The following is a 20,624-nucleotide window of genomic DNA, read 5'->3' on the forward strand; positions in this document are numbered from 1 at the left end:
AGGGATGCAGTCTAGCATTCCTTTTTAACAAGTTCCACGTCGCCTGCATTTGGGATTTATATCGCAAAGTTTTGTTGCTTAGTTTCGTATTGTATAACGGAATATATATGTACAAAAGATTATGTACGGTACAGTACAATTTTGTACGGTCATGCAGTCGTCCAGATGGACGCACACCACTATGTACTAACATGGTCACATCATATCTGAAGTCATCCTAATAATTGAGATACGTAACTTGGCGACGTTTTGGCAACGCCGCCAATTTAGTACTTGTGGAATGCATAGTTTGGACACGTCCTGGCAACGTGGCCACGGCTCCCCGGTGAGACAGCAGCCTAAGTAAAAACTAAGTTGGCGGAGGTAAATGACAAAAAGAAACAGAACAGTGAAGTCCATTTGTCGTGAACAAAAGCGGTACAGCGACCGGTAATGGACGTCGACCATTATACAGAGAGCTTCCGTCGTTCGTACTGAATCGGATACGACCGAAACTTCGCTTTTTACTGTCATTAAAGTCGTTCCGATTACACAACTAATTTCGATTTTTTACGGGATTTTTTTTTGTAATAGGTACAAATACAGATACGAGGTTTTGATTTATTTTACTGATTTTTAAACACCGCGTATCGTGAGTACCTGTTACAAACATGTTTCAATTCCACGATAATATTAGTTTAAAAGTTACACACAATGGGGCATGGTTCTTAGGGAGTTAGCATATGTGCGGGGGCTCACGTTGATGATCGTCGTCGACGGTTGCCGACGACAGGAGGCCGGCTGACGACTATTCAAGGGAACTGAGAAAAAGCGGCGACAGTCAGTTGCTCTAATGCTATCCCCTTTAGTCGGTTTTCGGCGATTCCACCCGAAATATTAAAGGGATAGAAAGGGGGGGGGGAAGGTATAGGGGATATATATATCCCCTATATCATCCTCCCTATATGGGATATGCCCATAACCTCTTATGAAACTATGGATTTTGTGCGTAGAGTTCTGTCCTGTTTGCTATTTAACATTGTTTTAGCTAAAATTAAACTTATGAAAAATAATAGTAAACATTCTCGTTAATAGGCAATTAGTACGTTGTATTGCATTTAAGTAAACATAGGTGAAGTGAACTGTTGACTAATAAACACTAAGCGTTCGTTTTGTTTGCGTAGTGCCTATATCACAACAGTTACGAACAGTTACAAGCTATTTAAGATATCTAGTCAACATCATCATTCAACTGTAACTAAACTACTAGGCATATGTCCCCTAAGGGCATTCTATTAAAAACCTCTACCTTATATCAAAAAAATATGTGTGGCACTCGGAGACTGCCGCGGTAAAGCTATTGCATAGCATTTTTTATGAACTTATGCAATTACAATTATATATTTATTTTATTTATGCAGTATGCAAAAAGTCATTAACCCGTCAACTGGCGTGTGTGCCCCGGGGCGCACAGATCGCTACTAAAAAGTATCACCGCTGTGCCGGTCGGAGTGGGGGGTGTTAGGTTTTTTTCGTTACGGAATTTCTGGATTCGGTCTCCACGCTCAAGGCCCGCGATAAAAGCTATGCAATAGCTTAAAACTAAAAATATTTCTAAAAATCCGTCAAGTTGTATGTCTGTAGTACACGCCAAAGAAAGAGACATACATACATACGGTATGTACATACGGTAAATACATACGGTATGTATGTACATCCAAACTTAAACACATATGTACTCTGAACGCTCCGCAGTGAAGCAAAAATGAGAAAATCTTGAATTATTTAACAACCTTAAATCATTTATTGTGAGCAAAATGACATCTCGCCGACCGGTAATGGATGCCTTTTATACTAGAGCTTTTGTTGCGCAGTTTATATTGTATGACGTCATAAGCTCTTATATACTTAACGGTGAAACAGTTTTCGCGGTGGCAAGGCAACCATACCATGGGATAGGCCACGCGCCACACCTATTTCTGTTGTATAGAAATTTTCAGACTGCTTTGTTCATGTCTGAGGGATTATGTAAAGCCAGTTTGAACCATTTGCCCGTTTTTAATAATTAATCTATCTAATGTTTTCTCTACCGAGGATTGAAATTTTAGCCTACTAGAGATTGTACAATTAGATCTTTGGACAAACGATTTTATAATATTCTACAGATACGTACATCGTATTATATTAGTTCTGTCAAGTATAGTTCTGCTAGATTTTGATCCTCGTCAAGAGTAGATAAATGGGCTCGTGTAAGAATATGTAAATAACCTACTCGGTGCTCACCGCGATGATCGTCCATTCTCTGTATGACAGGTTTTACTCATACATCGAAAATTCGAAAAGAATTACGACCTTGTTTTCTTGCGTTTTCATATTCGTCATTCGTCATTATTCTTCAGATTATTCGCGAGTATCTAACGCCCCTTTTAAAATGATAAGTTAATGCAATGTTTTGTCTTAAGACGGACATTTGACAATTTCAAGTTCTACATACTATTCACTTTGGTAGGCATTAAGGATGGTATGAGTAATAACAGGCGTTAGAGACAAAAGCATTCGAACATGTGTCATATGACAAAGGAGCGACGTCACAAGCCGGTGCGGAACTCGAGTCTAATTATACACTGACTCTGCACAGACATGTACAATTAGGCGGTTGTATAATTTACTGTTGTATGTAACAGCAACTTGAGATTAATTATACATTGAATTAGAAGGTGGTAGAACCCTTTGTGGTTCTACTTCGGCGGCACCGCGACACTATTTCGGCCTCATAACAGTGTTAATTGCCGCTGTGTTCTGGTTTGAAGGGTGTGGTAAGGTAGTCATACTTTTCCGAGGCGTTCCAGCTTAGTCCTCAGGGGTAGCGGCGCATCTGTGGCCGACCTCAGGTAGGAATAGCTAATCATATTTGGGATTGATTACTGATGTCCACGGGCGGCAGTAGCCACTGATCATCATGTAGATTGCATGCTCGTTTGCTACTCCCATATTATAAAAATAAAATGAGCTTCTACTTTGAATTATGTATATATGTATTCTTTGTGATATTGTGTGCTGGATTCTTGTCTTGTTTGTTGTATGTAACTGTTCTCAGGTGTACCTTACTCTACAGTTTGCTACCAGAAGGCTGGAGAAGAATCTCCAGATTTTTTTGAGAAGTGGTGGTAGATTATAATTATTGACGTTGACAAAGAATTCTATTTCTAGAAGAATGTACTTTGATTTGGATTTAATTTCGAATATTTTTAATTTTTTATTTATTGATTGATTATAATTTAATTTCGAATATTATTTTCATTTATAAATAATTTGAATAGAACTGACTGAGCCGGCGAATTGAAAAATGTGATAATAATATGATTGAGTTGATCTGATGATGATTCTTGTCCTGGTTAGATTTGTCGGAGTATCTCGATACATCGTCACGCAAAATATTGTGTACAAAAATAAGATTTTGTCTACTTGTGTCTAACACGTTCCATGATTGTAGGTATGAACGGACCCTTAAATAACCCTTCATGCAAGCTTCACTTTACTTTGACAAATCACCTACGCTACTACTCGAATATCACAAAGTCCAATCCATTTGAACTACAAAGTACGACAAATAGCATAGGAGCCCGACAATTGCTTGTCGGAACATTCACAGCGTATTGTATTACAGCGATACAATCGAGCCGACATTGTAAAGGGAAACGCTAACTTCGAATAGGCACTGTATTACGAATGTTGTACATACATGAATATGGTATTCGTTTTGATTAATTGAAATTCAGCCTTCTATTAAACCATTTATCAAGGTATCTCAAAACATAATTTATAGATTTCGAATTATTCCCCCGGAAAAACGAGTACTTAAATTATGGATTTAGATTTGAATTTATTATTATAACGAGCTTTTGCCCGCAGCTTCGCTCGCGTTACGAAGTAATATGTTCATCCCCTATGTAAGTAGAATTGATCAAAATCCTTTCTTAGCGGATGCCTACGTCATAACATCTACCTGCATGCCAAATTTAAGCCCGATCCGTCCAGGGGTTTAGGCAGTGCGTTGATAGATCACTATGTCAGTCAGTCACCTTTGAGTAATATATATTTAAGAATTACATTTATTGTAACTTATAGCGACGAATTTTGGTCCATAATAGTTGCAAATTTTCCGTGAAAGACTTCCAGATAAAACTCCTGTTCTATTATGGACTTGATAATGGATGTCAATGGGCGACGGTTACCACTTATTAACCGGCAGACAGCATGCTTTCTTTATATACCAATCTTATGAATAAATACGAAAGTATACTACTATTTGTAGTAAGTTTATTGCAGGTAAAGCACTCGGTAACTAATGGGAGGTTAGAAGTCACGAAAGTTATTTCAATTCCAGGTGGTGACTGGGAGCGCGTGTAGCGGCGGCATGCGCGTGCTGGTGGCGGCGCTCGCCGCGCTGCTGGCGCGCGCGGTGGCCAGCCCGCACGAGCACCGCGCGCGGCACCACGCGCCCGAGCACGCGGCGCACTCGGCCCCCGCGCCCCCACAGCCCTATCGCGGACACGGCGAGGCCGTCCGCTACAACCCCGAACTCGACACCATCCAACCCCGCGTCGACGAACACGAGACGTCGTCGAAGCGCGCGAAGTACGCCGACGAAACCTCCAAGCGAGCCAGCGATGAACGCTTCTACTCAAACCATGAGCGGCCCGAGGAGTTCATGGCCGACGAACCTCAATACGGGCCGGACGACGAAGATCCGTTGATTATTCGAACCAGGAAGGGAAAAGTTCGAGGCATCACCCTCACTGCTGCGACTGGGAAACAGGTTGACGCATGGTTCGGCATCCCTTACGCTCAAAAGCCACTCGGCAACCTTCGTTTCAGGCACCCAAGACCGGTTGAAAGCTGGGGTGATGAAGTTCTTAATACAACAACACTGCCACACTCATGCGTCCAAATTGTAGATACCGTGTTCGGAGATTTTCCCGGTGCGATGATGTGGAATCCCAACACAGATATGCAGGAAGACTGTCTCTATATCAATATAGTGACGCCGAAACCACGTCCTAAGAACGCAGCGGTTATGCTGTGGGTATTCGGCGGCGGATTTTATTCAGGTACTGCTACCTTGGATGTTTACGATCCAAAAATACTTGTATCGGAAGAGAAAATTGTTTATGTATCAATGCAATACAGAGTCGCTTCTCTTGGTTTCCTCTTCCTCGATACTCCAGATGTTCCCGGAAATGCTGGTTTATTTGATCAAATTATGGCCTTGCAGTGGGTAAAAGACAATATAGCATATTTTGGTGGAAATCCTCATAACATAACGTTGTTTGGAGAGTCAGCTGGCGCAGTATCTGTGTCCTTGCATTTATTGTCTCCACTTTCGAGAAATCTGTTTTCTCAAGCTATAATGCAGTCTGGAGCAGCAACCGCGCCATGGGCTATTATATCCAGAGAAGAGAGTATTTTACGAGGTATACGATTGGCTGAAGCTGTTCACTGCCCGAAGTCGAAAACTGATATGGGTCCTATGATTGATTGTTTGAGGAAGAAGAGCGCTGACGAACTAGTGAATAATGAATGGGGGACCTTAGGTATATGCGAGTTCCCATTTGTACCTATTATAGATGGTTCATTCTTGGATGAAATGCCTATGAGATCTTTAGCTCATCAGAACTTCAAAAAGACTAATATTTTAATGGGATCAAACACCGAAGAAGGATACTACTTTATCTTGTACTATTTAACAGAGATGTTACCGAAGGAAGAGAATGTTGGCATTACTAGGGAGCAGTACTTGCAAGCGGTGAAGGAACTTAATCCATATGTGAATGACGTTGCACGCCGGGCTATCGTATTCGAGTATACAGATTGGTTGAATCCTGATGATCCGGTAAAGAACCGGAATGCTCTTGATAAGATGGTTGGAGACTATCATTTCACTTGTGGTGTAAATGAGTTTGCTCATCGTTACGCTGAGACCGGCAATAACGTATACACGTATTATTACAAGCATCGCAGCAAGAATAGTCCATGGCCGTCTTGGACTGGAGTATTGCATGCGGACGAAATAAACTACGTTTTTGGAGAACCGTTGAATCCTGGAAAAAATTACTCACCCGAAGAAGTGGAGCTCAGCAAGCGCTTGATGAGATATTGGGCAAACTTTGCTAGAACTGGGTACGTAATAATATAAATATTTTTCATATAAACATGCTTTTGATAACGATCACCTATGAATGAACACCTACGTGACCATTATCAAGATTATATGCAAATGGAGCGAAATCAGTATCATTAATCTTGATCGCGAGATGTGCAGCGTTAATTAGATAATAGCTTAATTACGATATTATAATGTTTCCTATCGCGCAATTGTGTAGTATGACGATAAAGATTTGGTAAACAAGATTAGGTGTAAATATAAAATTTCAAAGCAAAATTGAGTTTTAAGAACGTAAATTTTGTTTCACGGAATATTACAATTTTTTAGTTTGGCATAAGATAAAATTATTCAGAGCACTTAAGAGTATTGGTAATTTTTACTTTTTGAATTCCAGGAATCCATCACTGGGTCCTAATGGAGAGCTGACGAAGGTGCACTGGCCAGTCCATACGGCATTTGGCAGAGAATACTTGACTCTAGCCGTAAACTCTAGTGCAGTGGGACATGGGTTACGTGTAAAACAATGCGCGTTTTGGCAGAAATACCTGCCCCAGTTGATGGCTGCTACAAGTAAGTATTCATTTCATATACTACTACTTTTAGAAAGACTATAAGCTCTCAATTTCAATTCAATGACTGCAGCACTTTAAAATCAAAATTTAGTTTGTAGGAATACCAGAGTAGTAAATCCATAAAGAGAACATAAGACGTGATAAGGTTTGTTAATGGAAAAGCATTCAAAATAATTTTGCGTTGCCAAGGTTCTTTGCTGATGCTGACTACGTACTATTTTAGCTGTCCCTTTGTTTGTTATTGTCTTTGCTATACAAATACGTACGCACAAAAAGTTTTTCTTTAACAAATAACTTTATTAATTAAATATATTATTTTTACAATTTCAGGTAAACCAGAGCCTCCTAAAAACTGTACTAACGCAGCTCCAACTCTTCTACGGCCTTCATACGAAACGTTTGGCGTAAGCTTATTCTCGGTGGTTAGCTTACAAACGGCGTTGTTCAAGTATATTAAATGAATGGTGTAGTAGAATCTCCATGGATAAATTTTAAAAATTAATGTCTGTCTGTTTTTTTGCTTTTTGATTACTTCTCTACTAATAATTTCAGAGCTTTTACTAGTGGGGAAGCAAATTTGTGTTGATAAGATCTTGATTTGTGGAATTGGTATGTTGGATTTGGGAACCTAAAATTTGGATGGAAAAACATTGTTATGCGGAGAAATTCCATGATGACAGATTTAATTGCTGGCCTCAATTGGATGATGATCTGTGGATATAAATTGACCTAAAATAGTATTTATGAATTTAATAACATAAGTAAAATTATCAAGAAAAGTACAATTGTGAAAGTATAAGAAATTTCAAAGATTGCATGTATTTTAATTTCAACATATTATATTTAAAGGATCATCCCTTTGAGGAACTCATAATGTATATTTATGTGAAATAAATGTCTGGTATATTTTCTTAAATTATTTTTGTATGTAAAATTATAGCGTTATGTATATTTTAGTTATAAGCCACCTCAAGTGTTAAATTGCTCTGTAAGTCCATTAAATATTTGTCTAGCGTTGTCGATGTTAAGTTCCACTATTGAACGTGGGTGATGTAATATTATTGTTCATTAATTAATGTTACTATCTATTTTAAAAGGAGTGATGCCTCCATCAACATATCACTTGTTAATAACAAATTATAGAAGTACGTAGTGATAATTTTGTCATAGTCGATAAGTCTCAACATATCTTTCGGAAGTAGGTTAAAGCATTTGCGAGACAGTAAGGGAATGAAACTTGAAATGTCGTTTCAATAAAATGAATTGAACTAAACGTAACACGTATATGTCATTGATAAACACCGGTTGAAATTCACGAGGATGTTAAAAGGAGTAGACGTAAAGAAATAAAATGTTAGCTTTAATGCGCCTCTATTGCAATACATATCACGCAAGGCATAGAAATGTTTAAGTTCATTCTAGCCTTAGAGTAAGTTACGAGTATAAGCTAGGTCTTCACAACTCTGTAGCGGACCAATATTAGAAAGTTGTACGTGATTTACGGTTCGATTAATAAACCGATATGGCTGAACAAATAGTGGTAGGAGACTAAGTAGATTCAATTCAAACATTTTTTCAAAATTATTGTATTTCAAAATATATCCCATATTTACGCGATTGTGTCTTATAAATCAAATCGTGTAAATCAAAAATCTAAAGAATCAAAATAGAAAAGACAATGATGTCAAACTGATGGTACTCATTGATATCAAAGTCAAAAATTTGAGACATCAACAATACGAAGCTGGAGATCGAATATACCAATTAACTGCAGTATTGTTAAAAATATTAATATATGACTAAAACCAATTACAATTAAAATCTCATGTGTTTGATGTTCATAATTTGTATGTCTTTATTCAGAATGTGAAAGATTTTAATAATTATGTTGGACGGGATGTCCATCGCGTAGTATACAAAATTAGTACATTATCGTTACTGATTGATACGTCATCTAGCTTAGCGAACGTAGTGCCCGGCGGTTCAGCTTTCGAATATTGGTATTAAACTAGATGGAATTCTACAATTTGTTCGATATTTAAGGTATAATTACTAGTACAATATGATAAGTCTAATAAAACTCTTGAAACAACTGCAGTATAGACAATCGGTAATTTCATTGATGTAAATAAATGTGTGTTAGTATTAGTAGGACTCGTTGTGCCCTTAGTTATATTGTCTTATTTCGACTAAAGGGCCGGTCTCGGGTGCCTAAGTGGTAATGTATCAAACTTTTAACCTGTTGTGGAAGACGATACCTTATGAGATGTAGTAAAACTAAATGTAATTCTACGTAGATCTACTCAGGCTTTTGTTAATCCTATTTTGTAGTTAGAAATATATACACTTTAAATTCGAATTGTACATTAAAGAGCTACACGATGAATATACTTTCTTTATGTATGAAATTATATTTGGTAATTACATAATTAAAGGTCTACCATCCAAATATACAGTACAAGTATTGAATTGATGACCTAGAGATCAAATCATCATGATGTTTTTTGTAACGTCTCTTTTGTACGATTGCACGAGTAAGAGTCTCTTAAAGAAGCTAAGAAACATAACTCTTCTATTAAAGAGAGCTGTTCGTCATGTTAAGAAACAACATGAACGGTGAATGATTGAATTAAATAACTGGATACTATAGAAAAAAGATCTAATATTAAATAGTGACAGAAGATAGTAATATATAACTGGGTGAGGGAAATAATGGTGACAATACGGTAATGTTGGTTAGGAGAAGGCAAAGAAAGAGGGTGGAATAGAAGCGGGGCAGGAGAATATTGATATAAATGACAGTTGGTTTCATCCATAGAAACACAATATATGCAAAGGTATTTATTATGTAGCTCTTTATAATATATATCGAATAATGTTAGTAGGTATGTGTATTATAGTGTCAGTATTCATGTTATTTCACGTTCGATGTTTCAAGGACTACGCTTATTTTAACTTGCGTATATAAACCTATAGAGTGCCTCTTGTTCACTTTTATATATATTGATATAACACTTAACATAGGATATAGTAGATGTAGTAATGCGTTACTTCTTAGTATAGTCGCACTATTTTCGTTTCTTACTTTATTGTGATATGAGAAAGGCCAACGAATGTTGAGTAGTGCCAAAATATGAAATGAATTGTGAAATCTTAAAATATTCCAATTATAATTATTATTGTATCCACTATGATTCTTTCGCTAAAATATTCTGTAAGTAATGAATAGGAAGATTTCGATTATATTTTAAACTTAATGTCTACTAATAAAATTTTAAGTAAATAAATCAATATCTGAAAAGCAAACAATATCAATTTACACAGATTTTAAATGTTTTGGTTATGTGAAACCAACATAATAATATTTTTATTTGATAACCATATGCCGTTGCCATGTAAGAACAATTGGTGACTAATTAAAAATTCTAATCACTATATTAATAGAGATTAGAAATAATCAACAGTTAAAAATCTTTAGATATACTTATATCTATAGCTACCTTGTGATTAATTTCAAATTTTATCCTGTATAATTAAGATATATTTCTATTGTTTTTAGATATTTATTTCCTAATGTGTAATCTTTTTATATATTTCGTATTAAATGATAACTTACAAATTCCTGACAAACTAATCATATCCAAAAATTTTAACCGTTCTAAAAACAAAATTGCATCTAGAATTAGAAGTAATTTGGTTACTGTTTAAATATTAACTATTTGGGATTGCTACTGTTCCTTCTGTTTTATATTACCTATATTATGCGAAAATTCAATAAATTTTTCAATTAGTCACATTTGCAACGAAGGATGTGCAAAAAAGTCAGTGACACTTTGGCGTGCACGGTTTTATGCAAATGGCCAAAAACAGTTCAAAATTGATATCAGCTTCCGTAATAATAAACAACTAAAAGTTTTAACATATTTTTTTGTGATTTTTTTAAATAAATTTGAAGGCGTCCCAAAAATTCGATCGTATTTTAATTTCATCAATGTCTACAATACTCAATGACAAGGTTTCAAATATGATCCCAGTAATATTAATAATTATTAATAACATCAAATGGCATTTTAAAAAGTACAATAATTATTCTATAGATTTGCAATTTACATTTCACTTAAATTGTAATTTTGTCTTATATACCTACTTTCAATTTGAGCATCGACTGTTATCTATTAGAATACGTGGATGTTGTTTTATTACGTTGTTTAATTGCTTCTGTTATTGCTTTTTTTATTCAGTGTATATTATAAGTGTTATACATTCGATAAGTTTTGAACACACGAGGATTTAAAATGCTATTAACAGCAGAATTTAAATCTCATTTTTTGTTCCATTGGACGGAACTAATGTTCCGTCCAATGGAACAAAAATAATAATTTCTTGAAAAATACTATCGGGTTTTGTTAATTACGATTTGTTTACACTTTATACACATGTTGTTTACACTTTTTGTTCAAACCAAACAATTCTATCAGGATCGAAGTAAAGTTGCGGACTGTACCGTTTGACGCACAAGAATATATTTTCGCCTTCATTCCGCTTGGCTATTTAAATAATTATATTATATACTTTAAAATCAATGTAACACGTGTGGCCTAAGGTAGCTATGTCGAAGCACACGGCCTATGCATTATCGCCTAAGTTAATTAAAGTTATCTTTTTAAATTCTAATAGTGTTTCGAGTAAGTTTAATATTAGTGCTATGATTGCATTACTGATTGTTTGCGAGGTTTGTGTTTAATTATAAAAATAAAAAATGCTTGTATATATTTCTTTGTTTTATTTCTTGGACACCTATTACGTATTAATAATACAAAATTAATAAAGATATATAGTACTTATATCTATTACCATATAGTAAGGCATGTATAATATTCAAACAAAATATAATTTACTTTTTAGATGTAAGGAAAATTACATGGGGCGCTTGAATGAACCACTTTTCTTGTAGTTGTCAATTGTTACCTCCGTAAGCATCAGATGTTCAACCTCAGAGGAATCTATTTTTATACATCTTTGACGAAGGAAGATCTTCTGTCAGCTCAAATAAAGGGACCGACCTTACTCCGGCAAATTCAGTGTCAAAACTATTGAAAAAACTTAGACAGCGTGATTCAGAAATACTAGTCGCGCCATCTTTTGTTAAGTTGCAGAAAGTGATTTATTACAGATGACCATGGGTATCACTTAACAAGAGATGAGCTATCTGTCTCTTACATAGAAGCAATGCATTGTAAAATGTTCATCAGCACCTGCGTCCTACACGTATTGCCCGATTAAGCTTATCAAAAATGATTCACGGATACATAAAATATTTTTAGATAATTTCTTATTTTAACCGATAAGTACAGAGATTATCATGCAAAGATTATATGTGTCGTGCTTTCGTATATTTTTTTATTACGCGCGTGCAAAATATTAATTAAGGCTGCTAAGAAAATAATAATATATTACAGCTTAGACTTATTATTCAGGGAAACCTGAAGCGTACTCCAACACGTTGCTGCAACGTGGACTAGTGAAAAGATGTAAGGTGTCAAGGACTTTATTGGTAGACAGGTGTATTGAAAACAATAAAGATTATATTCACAATAATATGAATGAATTAAATTATCTCGCAATATACGCAAGGACTACATGAAATTATAGGGAAATAGTACAGCATTCTGTAAGCGTAAGGGTACAAAAGATAGACAGGGATAGAAAAATAGGGATAGAGATAAAGTACATAATGGGTTAAACAAGAATCGATGATTAAGGAACATAGAAAAAACATGAAAGAAAGCAAATGTACGTGAATAGATACTCGTTGATTATAAACTTACATATCATCTTAATCATACAATAGTAATCATAACAGACAATAGTATTAGTCAGGAATATCAAGATAAGGCAATTAAAGTTGATTTTTGAAGCATTAAATGACTCAGCAGTATAAAGGTTGGAAACGGATTTTTTTTGGCTGGATATCACAGAATATATAGGAGTAAGAATAATATTATTGGAATTGTATTACTGCTATATAAGAAAGTGATAGTGGTAAGTATGATTCTAAAATTATTGAACTCGAAAAATTTTCAAAAATATGTACTAGACGCTAATATTTTTTTACGGACAGCTATAATTGCACAATAATTTCAAATAGTTTCGTTTCCTCGGATAATTTAGTTACATTTCGTTTAAAGGAACATTCGCTTATGGGAAGAGGAAATGGTCAGAAGATAAATATAAATGAATTATTTAATGCGGAATAAAACAACAATCGAAATAGGGCCTCCCTAATACACAATTAGTCGGCACACAATTTTATCACTTTGGCTGATAAGTTTAGATTTAACTTAGATATTATTATCAGAGCACTAATTATTGAATTAATCACTTTTCTGATATTCATCTTTTCGCAAATCACTATATAAGACAGATCGAATTTAAGAAATTATAATAGTATTGGACCAAGTCACATACGGTAAGCCACTTGTGTAAGATTTTTGGTTTTATTTATAACGATTTTGAAATAAAATAAATTGTTATTATTATATTGGTAATTTAGAGTATTATTTATAATAATATAACTAGAATTTTTAGGTAACTTTTGTTTGCTTACTCTTTAATTCGTTTTCTTCTTAGTTGAGCTCAAGAACAGCTTTGGAATCGAAGTCATTTCTGCTCATTCCTCTGACTAGTCTAGTTTAGTGTTCATTTCTATTTCTGAAAGAAATATCAATTCTTTAGTTTCTTCAGTATTCTGGAAACTTCTTACTACTATATTTTGGATATTTTAAAATTTAGTCACCAACGCAAGATTAATTTTACTGCGTTTGTAGCTACGTTTTATTAGAATCTTTTCAGTCTTGTAAAATTATTAATTCTTTTCAAGGATGACGAAAATTTTATGGATTGAATATTTATTAGCGTTTCGACTTTTCTATGAGTATAGTTTTAATTGTTATTAATTAAATTTACAGTAAAACACAAAATGAAGGGAACCGCCATATTCCTCATCACTATGGTGGTTGGCACCCTGGCCAACCCTGCCCTGCAGATTTTCGCTGGTAAGTTATTTCTTCATTATCAACTTATTATTGTCATGTTGCTGGAGTAAGGGCTATTCTCAGTATATTATACTGAACTGAACACATACTGACCAAGCATGGCTTCGAAGACTTTTCTTTAGAAAGAGTAGGTAATCAGGAACAGGCCCCAGATTTTTCTTTAAAAAAAAAATATAAATGTGTAGTATTGCATTTTATCGTATATGTTATACTACAAAAGGTATTATTTATTGTCAATAACAAAAGCAATCTTCATAAATTACAGCGTGAAAGCGCCATCTTTTGGGCACATTTACAAACTATAACAAGTCGGTGACTGTTATACAAAGCATCTGAGTGAACTCTATGGCGATAACCTGAACTTTTTTTGGTACTTTACAGCGAATCCTAGAGATGGCGTTAATATCCATGGATGGATGTATTAATAAAACTTAGTTTTCGCCTAAGTTCTAGTGACTTGTTCTCTCCGTCTCCCTGTACACTATATTTCAAATATTATTCACGTATTTTAAACAAAGTAAACTTAAAATAATTCTCAGACGGGAAGGTTCTCTCGATGTTTTTATTATTTAAGACAGCGATAATAATTTGTAATACATCTAAATATATATAACTCAAAGGTGACTAACTGACATAGTAACCTATCAACGCACAGCCCAAACCACTGGACGGATCGGGCTGAAATTTGGCATGCAGGTAGATGTTATGGCGTAGGCATCCGCTAAGAAAGGATTTTGATTCTACCCCCAAGGGGATAAAATAGGGGATGAAAATATTACTTTGTAACGCGAGCGAAGCCGCGGGCAAAAGCTCGTGTATACATAACTTCGAGTAATCAATTATCTTGAAATAGAATTTCCGACTCAACCGAAAGTTGAGTCGGAGCCCAAACCAAATTTCATTAAAGGTTATGAAGGTGACGATGATATCTGGTTCATTACTTCAAAAATATCATTAATATTTGTTGCAGGGGTAAAACAAGAGCGACTTGTCACCGGGCAGATCATTAAGGCTATTGAAGACCTATCTCAGAGTATCAAAGATGCTGATATGGACCCGTGGAATGTCGATATGGCAATGGCATACGAGTTACCTGTACCTGTGTAAGTCATAAGGCTAGTTAGGAATTTGCTCTTAGAATGATGTTTGCGCATAGATTGGTAGACTTCACGCTTTGTAATCTTGTATGAATGGAGGTTTTTAAGTTTGAGAAATCGTTAGAACATGCCATAATTATTTTTTAATGAGCACATAATATAGAACTTTTCATATACAATAGCAAAAGGAGAGAAATTTAAATATATATTTTTTGACAGGCTCTTCGCAGCCAGTGCGATTGTCGACGGTTTCGTTGCGACCGGCCTGAGCGACATCGCTGTCAACAGGATGAACTACTCTGCTCTCACCAACAGGCTTACTTTCGACCTGTCTCTTCCCAGCATCGAAATTACTCTCAGTAAGTAGAATTAAGGGTCTTTTACTGTTAGTCGTGTTTTTTCCAGCACGCGCGTCCCAAGGGAAACGCGAGAAATCTTGTTTTTGGTAGTTGCGGACTTAGGTCGATTTAAGCTTAGTAGTGCCATTGTAAATTGTCAATTTAATATGTTCAATATAATAAGATTATTTAAAGTGACATAAATTTTCTCTTTCAAAGTTTCACAACCGTCTTTTTTTCTTTCAGGAGGATCTGGTTACGATGTTACTTTGCTTGGAGACAACTACGTAGGATCTGCCAGCGGCAGGTAAGACATTGATCACAGTCAAAGTATAAAAAAAACTTTTCATTGAGAAAATTGTTTGCACCCTTTTATTACGATTTCCAAGAATAGATGAATTGTAATTAATTTCGGTAATCCCATGTCATATTGTTTTATATCCTCCAAAACAATAATACATGGAGCTCTTAAAAGAAGGATTTTCCCCTTTATAAGGTACCACCCTTGTTGACGAATTAGCAATGATATCAACTGATCCTAAAAATATTTTGAGATGATATCTGCAGCACTTTAACCAGTTCGTAAAGCGTTTCTAAGTCATTACAATCAAAATATTTTGTAACTTTTCTGGCTAGATATTATAGGTTACTTTTTGTTGCAGCATTGTCATCTCCCAGCTTCGCATTGTTGGTGAAATCCGTATTAGCATTGGAATCATCTCTGGAATCTCCGTACGCAGCATCAGCCTTAACTTCACTCTTGGAGGCATTCAGGTAATTAGTTGTCAGCATCATCTCTACTGTTAAATTGATGGACTCGTCTCAAAATGAAAATGGTTAAGGCCAATGTTAGCCACGCTGACAATGTGCAGGAAAATTATGATCATTAACATTATATTATTGAGCATTTCATCTGACAAAGTAATAAAAAAAAATACAATTTCAGTCCAATGTGAACGTGAGTCTCCTGGGCTACGACCTGTCCGAATATATCAACAGCTTCCTCGGCGTAAGAATTCCCAGAAAAATAACTGAGTACTCGGTAAGTTCTGCATTTTTTGCTATTTCAGTATGTACGTAAACTTTTAAGTTAATTATTTCATTTGAGCTGATCTGAATTATTTATTTATTTATTTAAAAATGGCAAACCAACTAAATACATAAACAGCATTAAAAAGAGACTATACAAAACTAGTTAATATATTATGTACTTAAATTATAGGTGTGCACAGCATTGCAAGAAACATAGTCAATCACAAAAAAATATTAATCTAAAATGGATACATTTATCTAACTTTGATTACAATGGAACAACATCATTAAGCTATCTGGTATAGTTATACCTTTCTTGTCTAATTGTGGCTCCTTCCGCGCTTGAAACGTCAACTTAATTAACGACTTAAGGATCTTTTTCCTATCATGCGGGTTTACGTCTGCGTGATTCATCCATGTATGCATTAACTCATGAACTCACCGCAGTCTCTGCGTCTCGCGTGCATGTCACTTACAACTTACACTTACAAGAAAAGTGCGATACGATAGAATGCGAGTGGCACTCATGCGGATCTGAAGTGCACACGGGCACAAACGTGCATGACAGGAAAGCAACCCACTTTTATATCTACATAGGTAGATTTTTTGTACGAGTTACGTAGCAAGTAAGCCGCAAGACTTTGAGGGCTTTTAGTTTAAAATTTTATGTTGTTGATATTATTTTTAAAAAGGATTTGTTTATTTTGTTGTTACAGACCGAAATCAATGAGCTCCTCGTATTGATTGCGTGGCAAGTCGTTGAATCAGCACTGTAGAAGACACTTGTGTAGTACCTGTGAATTTCGATGATATTTGATTCCATTCAAATAACATTAATATGTTTATTGCTTCAAGTTATTTATAATTGTTATAGTTTTGTATAATAACAGTTGTATATATGAATTTGTGCTGTATTAAAAGGCTTTTATAAATAAGTATACGTATGTTATGTTGATACTATTGTATTAAAATAAATGTCTCAATTATAAAATACGATTATTTTATTTATTTTACATACAGCTGCGTGGATAATTATGTATATTATTGATGAACCCATAATATGGATATTCCCGATTTGTTACCAAGAAAACTTTTTAAACCTTACGATTATAAGAGAGAATAGATTAATAAAAAGTTACATAATATGAACTTATCCTTGAAGCTCATAGGTTATAAAGTTCTATGTGTGTGTAAAAATTTAGAGGATATAAGAAGTCCATTGTATATTTTGTTCAAAAAATGTTTTTACCCTTTTTAGTGATGAGATACTAACGTTTATATTGATATAATATACAATAAATAAAAATACTCAACGAAATAAATTACAAACGCACTAGTAGCCTCTTCTATTATGAAAGTTCCCCTCGATTTCTCTGATCTGCCATCATCAGACGCTAATTTCCTTATAATGGGACCACCTTGAACATATCTTCTTTCCAAGAAAAAAAAATCATCGAAATCGGTTCATAAACGACGAAGTTATCCCCGAACAAACATAAAAAAAAACATATATACGGTCGAACTGAGAAACCTCCTCCTTTTTTTAAGCTTATTACTTTTTAATATGTGTTTGTGATCAATTGTTGTGTACTGACTATTTGGTATGTAATAATTAATATTTGTTAATTTCTACTGTAATTTAATTGTTTGTGATTATTTATTGTGTACTTGGTATTTTAGTCTAAATATTTTAGTATTGTTTGTACTACTTTTTGTATTACGTTTTAGCACGTTTTAGTAAGACTAGTGGTCATTATTTGTAGTTAAATTCCATTACCCTGTCAGTGTAATATAATATTTTATATATTATGGCTTGTTGTTATGATTATGATTTATGTTCAGCGGTTTCGACCGTTAAAGTGAAGTTATTTATTGCTAATTTTATTATTGGAAAAAAGCAATAAAACGGTAAGTAAAAAATGCTACAAATGTATGCATTAATTGCACATTCATGAACATAAAATCATTTCGATTTCAGTGTTTGTTTTTTTTTTCATTTTATTTGGTTTTGGGCCTGATTTTGCAATGGCCATTTTTGGCTTCGTATGCGTTCAAGTCAAATTCACTGGCTTTACATGCATTTGAAGCTTGCTTTGTCCTTACAGCAATGAATCCTTCGCACCATTGCATTCCAAAAAGGCACGAAAAGGCACCAAGACTTACCTTTGGATTCTGTTCGATCAAATAACGTGGCCCATTACCACGAGTGGATGAAATCAAATCGACAAAAATGTCAGAACTTCTCGTAATACCGGTCTTTCACGAAATGTGGAAAATGTAAAGTTTATTTATGCTTCGGTGACACACGAATGTTTTTTCTGGATTTTTACAAAGTATGGTTGTATTCTTTTGTAAATGCATGTAAAGTCCCATTTTTTCTTTTTTCTAATTTCAACTTATTTCATAAGGTAAATAAAAGATATTTTCAGTTAAAAAAATACCTCCTTTATAATTCATACAATAAGGGGTGAAGTCGAGAGTTCTCTTTTTTTAACAAAAGTAAAAATGTTTTGTAACCTTGAAAATAAAGCATAAATTTATCAAGAAATTATTGTGTTTTTAAGCAGCCCTTACACGATTAATAAAACTACAGAGTCTACGTACTTATATTTCTAAATCATTAAAAATATATTTAAAAATTAATTACAAATATTGTTTTAATATAATTTTAATTCCATTTAATACCTAACCAATTTGATTTGATTAAATTTTGATATTATTATTTTTAATCTATGTCTATGAATACATTTATTTAAATATACCAGTAACGTTATATCGTCAATCCATCTCTAGTATGGTCTACCTTTCTTACGTTTCTTATTTATTGGATATCAGTTTGTTATCGTTTTAGCTCATCTTTCGTCTTGTACTATTTGTATATGCCCTGCCCACTACCACTAAAATCATTAGCTTTTCCTAAATAACTTCCCTGGAGTCTCGGGAGTGCTTCCGCCAAGTCTAGCCAAAAAGAAAGCGGCACGGCCGTACCATACATTTCTCGAAGCAATTCAGGTCATTTTTGACGTCCTGTAACTTCGTTGTATACAAAGCTAGAAGCCTGAATTTTCAGGGACTGTAATAAAACACTGTATATTTAAAATTTCATTCAATTTGAACTAATAGTTTAAGAATTACATGTAGTCAAAGTTCATAATTTTTCCTAACTATTCCTAAATAAATTGTCTGATATATTTAAATATAGGTCTTAGGGATTTTCTGAAACATGCATTCTCTCATGTACATAAAATATTTGTACACTAGAAAAATCTTAGTCTTTTCTGTAAAAGTCTTTCAAAAAGCTATGTTAGTGTTAGATATAAGGATTCATTGACGTGATTAGTTATTTATCGTTTTATCTTAATCGTCGTACTTAGCTGATAATAAAATGAGATTATTGATTTGCTTTCGCACTTAAATAAGCACTACGCTAAAGTAATATGTTTGTCAGTTTGTTGATTTATTTTTTATTGATATTTTTCTTTTTTTAACACAGAGTTTACGTGGTTTTAGATAAGTATGTATACTTCTGTCTATGGACATCTATAATTAAACCCAGATAAGTAATCAGTAATCAGTATTTATTGATAATACAGATGTTTACAAGGTTTTTGGACGGTTTTACATTTCTCTGTAGTTACCCTGTGGGCATGCAATTTCTTAATTAACCTAAAACTATACTACATTACCATGTAAATATAAGCCATGTAAGATTAGATTTCTGCCTGAGCTTGACCACAGATGCGCCGCTACCCCCGAGGACAAAGTTCGAATGCCTCGGAAAAGTATGTCTTCCTTACGAATCCCTTCTAACCAACACACAGCAGCATTTAACACTGCTATGAGGCTGAACTAGATGTGGTAGTGATGACACCGGAGTCGCACCACAGAGGGTTCTACCACCTCTATTTGATTACAATATCCAGGGGTGGCAAGAAAACAGGTGAATGTATATGTTCTTTGAAATTTCATTAAAAAATCGATATAGCCATACCATAGATAGCCAAGAATCCAATCCCTTAGTATGAGTTTTTAAGTTTTTACAAAAATGACTGTTTTTGTATTTGTTTACGTATTTGTCCATACATATTCAATCAGCGCACCTAGCGGATTGTATCAGAATTGATTGGAAATTTATGGGAAATACGTAAACAAAAACAAAAACAGTCATTTTGTAAAAACGTAAAAATCATACTAAGGGTACAGTTGTGTCGTCAATTAAGTAAAAACAAAACACAATCAAAAGTGGATACGACCCTAAATCAACAGATATGATACGATTATTACGATGTACGTAAACGTTATCAAATTACGGCTTCCTTGTGTAGTGAACACACGTACATTTATTACTTTTTCTTTGATTGGAGTATTGAGGTAAGCATATTTAT

At 34.4% G+C, this 20,624-nt stretch overlaps 1 protein-coding gene across 1 annotated transcript in view; it reads left to right on the forward strand.

The window, feature by feature from the left end:
• ace1 (acetylcholinesterase type 1) overlaps nt 1–17,102 on the forward strand; it is a 74,096-nt gene extending 56,994 nt beyond the window's left edge. The window contains exons 3-13 of the mRNA XM_073080039.1: nt 4,367–6,159; nt 6,540–6,715; nt 7,048–7,169; nt 7,658–7,760; nt 13,686–13,772; nt 14,743–14,875; nt 15,089–15,228; nt 15,454–15,514; nt 15,870–15,981; nt 16,154–16,249; nt 16,956–17,102. Of these exons, the coding sequence (XP_072936140.1) occupies nt 4,397–6,159; nt 6,540–6,715; nt 7,048–7,169; nt 7,658–7,760; nt 13,686–13,772; nt 14,743–14,875; nt 15,089–15,228; nt 15,454–15,514; nt 15,870–15,981; nt 16,154–16,249; nt 16,956–17,015 (2,853 nt within the window). The 5' untranslated portion in view covers nt 4,367–4,396 and the 3' untranslated portion in view covers nt 17,016–17,102. The remainder of the gene's footprint in view (nt 1–4,366; nt 6,160–6,539; nt 6,716–7,047; nt 7,170–7,657; nt 7,761–13,685; nt 13,773–14,742; nt 14,876–15,088; nt 15,229–15,453; nt 15,515–15,869; nt 15,982–16,153; nt 16,250–16,955) is intronic.
• The last annotated feature ends 3,522 nt before the right edge of the window (nt 17,103–20,624 follow it).

Source organism: Epargyreus clarus, unplaced genomic scaffold, assembly GCF_041222505.1.
Source record: "Epargyreus clarus isolate Ecla_fem2 unplaced genomic scaffold, WU_Ecla_fem_2.2 ptg000014l, whole genome shotgun sequence".
Taxonomy (NCBI): domain Eukaryota; kingdom Metazoa; phylum Arthropoda; class Insecta; order Lepidoptera; family Hesperiidae; genus Epargyreus; species Epargyreus clarus.